This window comes from Panthera uncia, chromosome B4 (genome assembly GCF_023721935.1).
Source record: "Panthera uncia isolate 11264 chromosome B4, Puncia_PCG_1.0, whole genome shotgun sequence".
NCBI classification, from domain to species: Eukaryota; Metazoa; Chordata; class Mammalia; order Carnivora; family Felidae; genus Panthera; species Panthera uncia.
Genome location: NC_064809.1, coordinates 5,080,142 through 5,090,461, shown reverse-complemented (window position 1 = coordinate 5,090,461; position 10,320 = coordinate 5,080,142). Strand labels below are relative to the sequence as shown.

General features: G+C 46.6%; 1 protein-coding gene across 9 annotated transcripts in view; it reads right to left on the bottom strand.

Annotated features, from left to right (window-relative positions):
• Positions 1-4,672: 4,672 nt before the first annotated feature.
• Positions 4,673-10,320, bottom strand: part of FBH1 (F-box DNA helicase 1) — a 48,406-nt gene continuing 42,758 nt past the window's right edge. For all 9 annotated transcript variants that reach the window (XM_049624573.1, XM_049624575.1, XM_049624579.1 and 6 more), the window contains 2 exons: positions 5,585-5,716; positions 4,673-5,085 (listed from right to left, as the gene is read on the bottom strand). In XM_049624573.1, coding sequence (XP_049480530.1) covers positions 4,915-5,085; positions 5,585-5,716 — 303 coding nt within the window. In that variant the 3' untranslated portion in view covers positions 4,673-4,914. The remainder of the gene's footprint in view (positions 5,086-5,584; positions 5,717-10,320) is intronic.

The window sequence follows — 10,320 nt, the reverse complement described above, 5'->3', positions numbered from 1 at the left end:
GCCTTGTTGTCTTTTTACCATGGCCCTGCCCTCAGCCATGCCTAGTCTCTTATGTGACATGTTCCTCTGCAGAGATTGAACCTCTGGTCTTCTGCTACGGCTGAGGATGAAAAGCTGCCCAGTTACACAGACTAGAACAAAAAATCTGAAGATTGAAATGGTTTTTAAATAAGCTTTCTACCAACCTTCCTGGGTTTTGTTCCACCTTTACACCCTCCTTCCAGAAGAACCCACTGCCACCAATTCCCACATCTTTTGAGAGTTCTTGGGCCAAGGACTCAGTTTACTCAGATGAGTGGAGTCAGTTACCACTCACTTATCTGCTTTCCAACTTGCAAAATTTTGTGCCTATTATCACCTTTTTGTTTTCTTTGCCCTTGCAGGTTTATGCCAAATCTGTATGGTTTCAGAAGACATGTTTAGTCCACCAAGTTCCCTGGAGCCCCCCACCCACACCTTGCTGCCCACCAGCTTCTGGTCTCACTGCAACTGACCATGCTATGCCACCCCTGACTTCAGAGTGTCAGTCAAACAACCCTCCGCCTTCACTTGACTCAGATGCTGATGACCACTTTTGTCTAAGCTCCTTCCTCCCTTAAATTCTCTCTTCTGGCATCAGTTATCATTCTCTCCAAAAATCCTCTTCCTTTCTTTACCCCAAGCCTGGTGTTCCTCGGGCTTCTCAAACCCCTGCTCTTCTCGATATTCTGCTGGAGTAAACACAAGACCCTTAAACTGCACCACCTTAACCACCACTTACACAATAACAACCCTAAAATCTCTAGCTCCAGCCCAAGGCCATCTGCTGAAGTATAGACCCATTTCCCCACCAACTTCCTGGACAATTCTATTGTATTTCTCACAAGTACCCCAAATTCAACATGTCCAAAACTGAAGTCATCATTGTGTTCACAAACCTATTACACCTCCCATGTTCTGTCATAATGGAGGGTGCTCTCATCTACCCTGCAAAAAGCCAGACGACCGGAAGTCCCCCGAGATCCTGTGGCTGACGAGCCAGACGACCGGAAGTCCCCCTGAGATCCTGTGGCTGGCGAGCCAGACGACCGGAAGTCCCCCTGAGATCCTGTGGCTGGCGAACCAGATGACCGGAAGTCCCCCTGAGGTCCTGTGGCTGGCAAGCCAAGCAACAGGAAATCCCCCTGAGATCCTGTCACAGTCCATCCCCATCTAAACATTCTCAGGGTCCTATTGGTTTTACCTTAATATCTAGAATAAGCGTTCTCAAAATTCTGCATGGAACAGCATCGCTTGTGGGCTTGTTAAATACCAACTGCATGGGGCGCCTGGGTGGTGCAGTCGGTTAAGCGTCCGACTTCAGCCAGGTCACGATCTCACGGTCCGTGAGTTCGAGCCCCGCGTCAGGTTCTGGGCTGATGGCTCGGAGCCTGGAGCCTGTTTCCGATTCTGTGTCTCCCTCTCTCTCTGCCCCTCCCCCGTTCATGCTCTGTCTCTCTCTGTCTCAAAAATAAATAAAAAACGTTGGAAAAAAAAAACAAAAAAAAAAAAAAAAAAACCAACTGCTGAGCCTCAATGTGACAGTTTCTGATCCAGACCAAGAATGTGTAATTTCCAACAAGTTCCCAGGTGATGCTGATGCTGATGCTGTTCATCTGGGGACTACACTTTGAGAACCGCTAATCTAGTCACCAGCACTCCTCACCTGTCCCCTTGAGTCCGGTAGTCGAGCACAGCCCTGTGCTAAATGATAACATCTTAATTTAGCTGTGACCTGTGTAAAACATCCTCCAAGCTACAACTGGGACAGCCTTCCTAGAAAAACAATCTGCAGTCTTAAAATTTTCAGTGATTCCTCCTAATTTTTCCAAATACCACTCAGACTCCCTGGCCTGCTGTTCAAGGCCCTTGGCCATCTGGCCCTCACCCCCCACCCGGCCCCCGCTAGCCAGCTACCACCGTGCACATACTCTACTGGCCACACAGATGCCTCTGATTTACTCAAGCATCTCCTTCAGCTTCACACCATCAGTGACCGCACTCTCAGCTACTGCTATTCTGTGATATTTTACAATACCTATCAATGAATATTTTAGAGTGTCCTAATACCAATCATCTCATTACCTTTTTTAGATATCTAAAATCTGAGGGGTGCCTGGGTGGCTCAGTCGGTTAAGTGTCCAACTTCGGCTCAGGTCGTCATCCCGCAGTTTGTGGGTTCGAGCCCCACACTGGGCTCCGTGCTGACAGCTCAGAGCCTGGCCCCCGTTTCTGATTCTGTCTCCCTCTCTCTCTGCCCTCCCCTGATTGTGCTCTCCCTCTCAAAAATAAATATTAAAAAAACTTTTTTTTTTAATAAAAAGAAGAAATCTAAAATCTGATATAGGCCTTAAGTATAACCACATGAAAGGACAAACCAATGCATGGGTCTATGATACACTGTGGTATTTTAACACTTATTTCAAATACCTTCTAAATGTAACAGCATTCGTTTTCATATGGGTAACTGCATCAGGCTCTCTACATACATGATCAAATCAAAGATGAAGGCAAATCAGAAATGCTTTCTTTGAGATGAGCTATCAATAGATTGAAGATTCTTAAAAGAATTCACAAAGGTCTCCTCTAAGTTATCAAATAAGAGAAATCAATAAAAATTAATTAACCAAAGTAAAATATCTGGAACTAGCTTATAACTATGTTCCTTATTTTTTCCCAGTTAATGTGGTTTAAAAAAAAAAAAAATACAGAAAATCTTGCACAAAAAACCATTCACAACTAAATAAAATCATGAAAGCCTCTTATTTTAAAGACTCTACTTTTGGGGCACCTGGGTGGCTCAGTCAGTTAACCATCCAACTTCATCTCAGGTCATGATCTCACGGTTCATGGGTTCGAGCCCACATCAGGCTCTGTGCTGACAGCTTGGAGCCTGGAGCCTGCTTTGGATTCTGTGTCTCCCTCTCTCTGGCCCTCCCCCACTCACACGCACGCTCTCATTTCCTCTCAAAAATAAAAAAGAAACATTAAAAACAATTTTAAGAAAAATGACAATGGATATTTAACACTTTTGTATTTTTACTGGGCACGTAAAAAATGCCTATTTGAAACACACCGGATATTTAGTGTCAATTTTTAACGCTTGAAAAATTAAATACCAGTATTAATATTCCTAGCTTTTGTTACTTTTCAAAACCAGTCCCAAAATGCTAGTACTGACCTTTTGCTCTGGCAGTGCCATTACCACACACTTCCTTTGTGTCCTTCCTGCTGTTCCTTCTGCCTAGAAAATTCTTCCATTCTTTAAAAGCTGACTATCTGTCCCATTAGCTGGGCAGCCATCCAACCTCAGCTCTGGTAAGGATGCCGGGCCAGTCCTCGAGGACCTGTGCGGCCCTCCCTCCAAGGCCGGTCCACCCCAGACTGAGATCACACTTCGCGTCGCAGTCTCTGGGAGTCAGGGACCACACTGTGAGGCTGTACACCCACCAGCATGGCACCTGCCACACAGCAGGTGCTCGAGGAAGGTTCAGTGAGTCAATTACAGCTCCAGCAGATAAGCCGCTTTCTCTCTGGCTGGCACAACTTCATTACCAGAAAACACGTTCATGCACCTTTGCTTGCTACCCCCCTCCCCGCTATCCCTCCTCCGAAGGACAGTGAAAATTGTGACCAATCCAAATTCCTTTCACTGGCTCTTTTATTCCAAGTCATCCATGAGGCATTCATTACAGCTAGGCCGGGAACCCTGGCCGAGGGGATGAACCCTGGCAGGACTTCCCCCTGCCACGGAAGTCTCCCCACTGTGTGTTCAGGTCCCGCTCTGAGAACGCCCCTCAGTACGCAAACATTAGCTTGGTGTCCGCCCTTCCAGAGCACCCTGGGCCCGATCCGACAGCACGCTTGCTCTACTCACCGGCCCGCACTCTAAGCGCCACCAGGCTGACGGAAGAGGCTAAGGGGAGGCCGCGACAAGTGAAGCTACGAGGCCCGCTCCAGGACGCCGCTTGGTGGGCTGAGACCAGGAGCGGCGAGCTCTCTGGGTCACGCTGCGCCAGCTCCCCTACCTGCCATCTGCATCCCTGACGTGCTGTGTGGCAAAAACGTAAAAACACCAGATCCATGTACGTCTAGACGATGTGAGTTTTGTCACTGGTTTCTGTACGCACAGCTTTCTTACAACATCCACCCAGTAGCCCCAGGCAGCGAACCGGGCACCGAGGTCCCCCCTCTCCCTGGACCCCCTCCCCCCGCCACCCCCCAGTGGCCAGACAACATTCCACTTCTCTCTTGAGTTTTCCTGATCCTCAGCTCTACCTGTGGGAAACACGAGCCTGGCTACTGTCACTTTCTGCTTGCCTCTCTGTGCACTGTGTTGCTTCCCGTTTAAACCGTGAACCCCGTGCAATGACAAAGGCACACACCTCGTCTCACACATATGTGAGTCCCCACGGCACAAAAATCTCTTTCTTGACCTGTCAGTTACCACCCTGGAAGTTAAGTGTCATACTCTGCTTGGTGTCTCATGGGAGCAGTGACAGAGGTGTGGAAAAGAGTAAGTTGGAGAAAGTTCAAAAACAACAGGGCTGAGGCCAAGTGTCACACAGTGGTATGCCAGTGCTACAATGCCTGTTTAATTGAAATCTTGTAATAAAAGTTTAAATACATAAAATGTTTTGTTTTTTTTTTTATCAAAAGAACACCCCCACGTCCCCAGCCTGATGCGCACAGAGGAGGGGCGGTGGAAACGGGCTACCTACAAGGAATGGAGAAATGGCAGGTCCAACTCTCGTTGGCTTTGTATTCCTCAAAAAATGCTCTGTGAGCGAATTCAGAGTCTCAGGTGAGTGAGAACCCCACCCCACACTGGCTTTCTTCAAGTAACTGGAATCCACACAAGGCATTCTGTACCGTGGAGAAAGCTCCCCGTGGCTTTCAGAAGACGAGGAAGAGCAGGGCTTCGTGTCTGGGCAGCACTATGTTCTCGATGGTGCGTTCCATGGAGTGCACCTGCTCGGGGGAGGCCGTCAAGAAGGCCAGCGGCCCAATGCGCTGCTCTGCACACGAGTGGCAGAGGTAGCCGCCCTTGTTCTCCTTCCTGTTGCTCTGCAGAGAGAGGGGTAAAAAAAGAGGTGAGGCGGCCGATCGAAGGACAGGGGCTTTCCACCAAGAAACTGTGCATTATCATTCTGATGTTTCCAGACCCGTGCAAGCCTCTGAGGTAACAACCTATCCCGGAGCATGACTATCTAGACTAGACTCCACTCTCTCGATTCCCGCAGAGCAGAAACCAGAAACGATCAAGGCAAGAGATGAAGGGCCGAGGAAAGCTGAACCGGGCCCTCCAGGCAAACAGCTGTCCTCTAAGTGGCCACGACCCAAGCTCCCGGACTCTGCCACACAACACAGCCTGACTCCCGATTATTCCACCTCTGCCACAGCCATAGACCCGACATCGCCTGTGCCTTATGAAAAGCGCCTAACAAGGATTATACAGACTCTTCTTTTATCTCGACCCAGATCGGCACACAGCTCTCGTGTAATAAGCTGCAAATGACCGAATGAGATTCTATGGAAGGCTAAACCTGCTGCCAAGAGCACATACGTAGGTGATGGGGAGCTTCTTCATGGTGAGCACAGTGTCCACGGGGATGGCGTTGTTGCACTGCCCCACACAGCAGCGAACCACCCCGGTCTTCAACACGTTACTCGTCAGTTCTGCTTGCAAGAAGTACTCCTGAGAAAGAAAGAGTGAGACGGAGTAAGGGCAATGCCTCTCCCCGACTCTACCTGCAAACTCCAATAGCTACACAACTGGAAACACTCTTTAGACACACCCGAGTCCTTGCATGAGACATGCACTGCCCGCCCCGATTTCCCTCAGTTTTTCTGCCTTTCCCCCGCCTGCAAGGCTGTCTCCAAGGCAGAGCACTGATGCAGTTCAGCTGAAGCACTGAAACAAGTTCAGATTCTTGTTAAAATGACCAGGTTAAAAAAAAAAAAAAAAAAAAAAAAAAAGTTTAATGGGCAAACCTGTAAAACTCTTGGCTATAATGACACTGCAGGACTGTTTCTGGATTTTACGTCCTGCTGACCTGTCCCGGAATCATTAAACATTATTTGTATATTCGCTTTTCAACCCAGGTAAGCTGAAACAGAGGACCTTAAAAGATGTGCCCACATCGACTTGGGACATTCCATCTTCCCAAGCTTTTGGCCGTGCTAGTGAGAGAATACTGAAGCTCTGTAAGCCTCAGTTTCTCCCCGTATAAAATGCAGGTAACAGAGCACCTGCGTCACTCGGCTGTCATGAAGGAGGAATACTAACATATACTAAGTGGTCAGAGCCTGGCACACTGCCAACACCCAAATCAAGCACGAATCCCCTCCTACACGAAATGCCCCAAGAACAGGGACCAATGTCTGGTCTACTGTGTCCCCGGAGGAATTTAACACAGTTGTGGCATACTAGCGAGACCACAAGTATCTGCTGCCCAAGTAATTAGGATCCCGTATTTTCTGGATTACAATGGGCTACTGATCGAATTTTTGCAAAATCTATATCCAGGATTTTGATTTACTTGGTTTTCTCTCTTGCAGGATCTGTCTGCCTGCTACAGAAAAGAAGATAACAAACACTCATGTTCCCACCAGTAACTGAGGGGCAACCAAACCAGGAAAGCCTTTCAAAATAAAACGATAGATTTTGCTGAAATCCCCTTTGCCTGTCATCTCTAGTCCACTCCCCAGAGACAACCAGCTTCGTGAATGGGCCGTGCATCCTTTTCGATCCATTCTAAAATGGCTTTGAGTTTATATATGCGTCTAAGAACATTACATGTTATCTTAAAGGTATTTAATACTTTGAGTTTGCTTCTCTCCTAATCCATTTCTTTCAAGTGCCACACAGGATTTAATCAAATCGTTCTTCCACATCTTATGTAGCCATTCTGTCTGTATGGATACTCAGGTTTTTTTCAAATTATTGCCTGAGATGCAGGAATGAATACACTTGGACGTGCCTTCCCACCCATACGTGCAAGTTTCTTTTTACAAGCACTCTCCCCACGATCCACACCAAGAAACCCACTTAGCATTACACTTCTGTACACACATACACGCGTACATAAAACACTGAAATAATAGTTCCACGAAACTGTATTCAACCTTACGTGCAATGTAGTCTTTCTCTTCTGGATTTTATTCCACCTCACCCTTTTTTAAAAGCTTATCATAGCCCACAAAGTTAGTCTCCTAAATCATGAACGGACTGCCAGCTGCACTCTGGAAAGCACCGCTCCAAACAGTGGCTCTCACTTTGGTCTTGGGACCCCATGACACTAGTAAACATTAAGGGCTCCAAAGATTTGTTGATGTGAGTTATATCCCTTAAGATTCACAACGTTGTAAATTTAGACTAAGAAACTTTATAATGCTTATTCTTCCTAAAAATAACAAACCTATCTCCTGGTAACATGTTTTTATGAAAAACAACTGTATTTTCAGAAAAGAAAAAAAAAGCTTAGGAGAGTAGCATTGTTTTACGCATTTGCAAATCTCTTTAACGTCTGGCTTAATGGAAGACAACTGCTTCTGCATTCCATCTGTGGTGATGTCACATCGTTGTGCGGAGAACTCCCAGGAGACAAAGGGGGAGGGCTTCCCAGCATCGTACAAACAGCACAGAGTTTATGTCTGAACCAGCAGCCAGTGGGTTAATGGGCCTGGTAAGCGCAGCTGTGACTTTTTACCCAGGCCTTTTCATTTTCACCTGCCCTTGTAGTCCTAGACTCTCCTCCTTCCGGCAGGCGGGTTTGAGGTTTGCCCCTCGAATACATCCCTTCCTTGCGGCTGGCTTCATGTCCCAGTCTCTGCTGCACACTGGGCAGATGAACTTGGGTTCGGCTTCAGATCTGGCGAGCCAGCTGGGAACTCTTTGCTGGTAGTTCGTTGGCCCCCAGCCAGTAGCAGAGGCCAGAGATGGGTCCAGGCAGCTGCCTGGGCTCTCTGCCCAAGGGTCCCTCCCCGGGGCCCCGTCCTGACTGGGTGCAGCCAACCTCTCGTGCTTAATTTAGATCTCGTGGCAAGGCAACAGTTTAGGGGTTCGATTTCGACAGACATCTCTTGGCGAGTACTTCGTATCAGATGGCACATGAGCTCATTTCTTCCTCCCATTTGGTCTGGCTCTTAGATTTCTTCCTCCCCTTCAGCTGTCTCTGAATAGGGAGGCTGGGTTCTCTCGGCCTCCCTTTCTTAAGAAAAAAGGCGGGTGAGGAAGCAATTTGGTTCAGTCAGTGGAACTCAGGCTTTCAGGAAGAACCAAAAACTAGGAAGCTATTTTGTTCCATTCATGAAGCCCTGACTTCTGGGAGGAAGAACCAACACTCACCAAGCCATTCTGGGCTTCATTTCATTTGTGTGTTGCTATAGCTTTGGTATCTTTGAATGAGACCTGCTATGTTCTACTTGGAAAATGGGACGTAACCATTTGATTCCCCCACCCGCAGCCCTTTGGGCTGCCTTCTCCAAAACTGGGCATTTTTTGTAACACTGCTTGGCCACAATATTCATTAGACTCTGGAGAAAAACGACCAATTAACAAATCCATAAATTATATAATACCATCTTGCAATTAGGTTTGTAAAAGGGAGATATCTGGAAGTTGGGCCTTTAAGATGTTTGCATCTTGTTCGTGTATTTATATGTGTGTCCATGTATGTTGTAAATGTGAGCTACTTTCTCTACCTCTGCATGGTATTGCTAAAATTAATTTGTAAAAGAGCTCTACTTAGTTTGTTTAAAGGCATTTGTAAAAATGAGGCATTCTAAAACTCAGAGAGACAGAAACTAACCCAAGTGTTTTTAAAAAAAAATTTTTTTTTTATAATGTTTATTTCTGACACAGAGACAGAGCATGAGAGGGGCAGAGACAGAGAGGGAGACACAGAGTCCGAAGCAGGCTCCAGGCTCCAAGCTGTCAGCACAGAGCCTGACGTGGAGCTCGATATCACAAACTGTGAGATCATAACCTGAGCCGAAGTCGGTCACTTAACCGACTGAGCCACCCAGGTGTCCCAAAGTTCACATGATCTTTGGGGAATTATTCGGAATTAAAGCTAATTTAAAGTTGCTGGTTTACTGGAAATAATAGGGGAAACAATTCTGTAAAGCTGCAGAAGGTCCGTGAGAAAGGAATCTGGAAAGGAACTTTGTACATGGTCAGGACTAAGACTGTGGAGAACTAGTATGTAAAAAGTCTGGGGACGCTCAGTCGGGCAAGCGTCTGACTCTTGCTTTCGGCTCAGGTCATGATCTCACGGTTCCTGGGTTCGAGCCCTGCCCACTGGGCTCTGTGCTAACAGCGTAGAGCTGCTTGGGATTTGCTCTCTTCTCTCTCTCTGCCCCTCCTTGCCTGCACTCACTCTGTCTCTCAAAATAAATATATAAACATTTAAAATCTTAAAAAAAGTCTACTAGGGAGTGATCAACACCTGGGAAAGAGAAGAGAGCCTAAGAGTGCAAGATCACACAGAAGTTGAGCAGTGGTACAATAACAAACCTCATAGCTGATTCTCTGAGGAGTTCTAGAACTTGGATTACCCTTCAGAATATCCTAAACTAAGGTCATTGGTTGTGACCACTGGGGTAGAGGGCATGCCCTTGGCAAGGCGGCTGTCTTCAGCCAGGGCAATCCCTGCTGGCGGCTGAGGGCTGAGGGCAGCCTTCCTACAGCTGAGAGTCCTTTGTTTCTGACGGAGACTTTGAACTAACAGGAAAACTGCATCCAGACAGATTCTTGTTTGGAACATTGCTGGTTCTCTGTTTGCTCTTCCAGATTTAAGGGTGTGACTTACAGAAATTTGGTAAAATATTCCTTTGTAAACAAATATGAAACATTTATATTTTTCTCCCAACCTGATCCCTCCAGTGTTCAGAAACTCTCAGTGACTATTTTTTTTTCCTCAGTGACTATTCTTATTTTCATGGCAATGTATTTATTTACATGAGTTCAGTAAAAAACTGATCTTATGACAGAACACAATTAGAAACACTGGTTATATTACTAAAGCTTTGACCGGAATGTCACATTTAAGGGACACATGCATAGACTCAGATATGCCAGACAGCTTTAAGGAATTAAGGGTGACTTCATGGAGCCACTGAAACCCCTTAGAAAACTCAGTCTGATAGCTTGCTTACAGGGTTCCTGGCAGGTGCAGGAAGCTCAAGATATTTTGGAGACCTCAAAGAGAGGAATTCACCCAAATCTGTAGGTGTTCCAGGCAAAGTCTGATGGCAAGTATTTGGCTTGTCTTTTGAGCCTCAAAAGGCTGTTGAAAG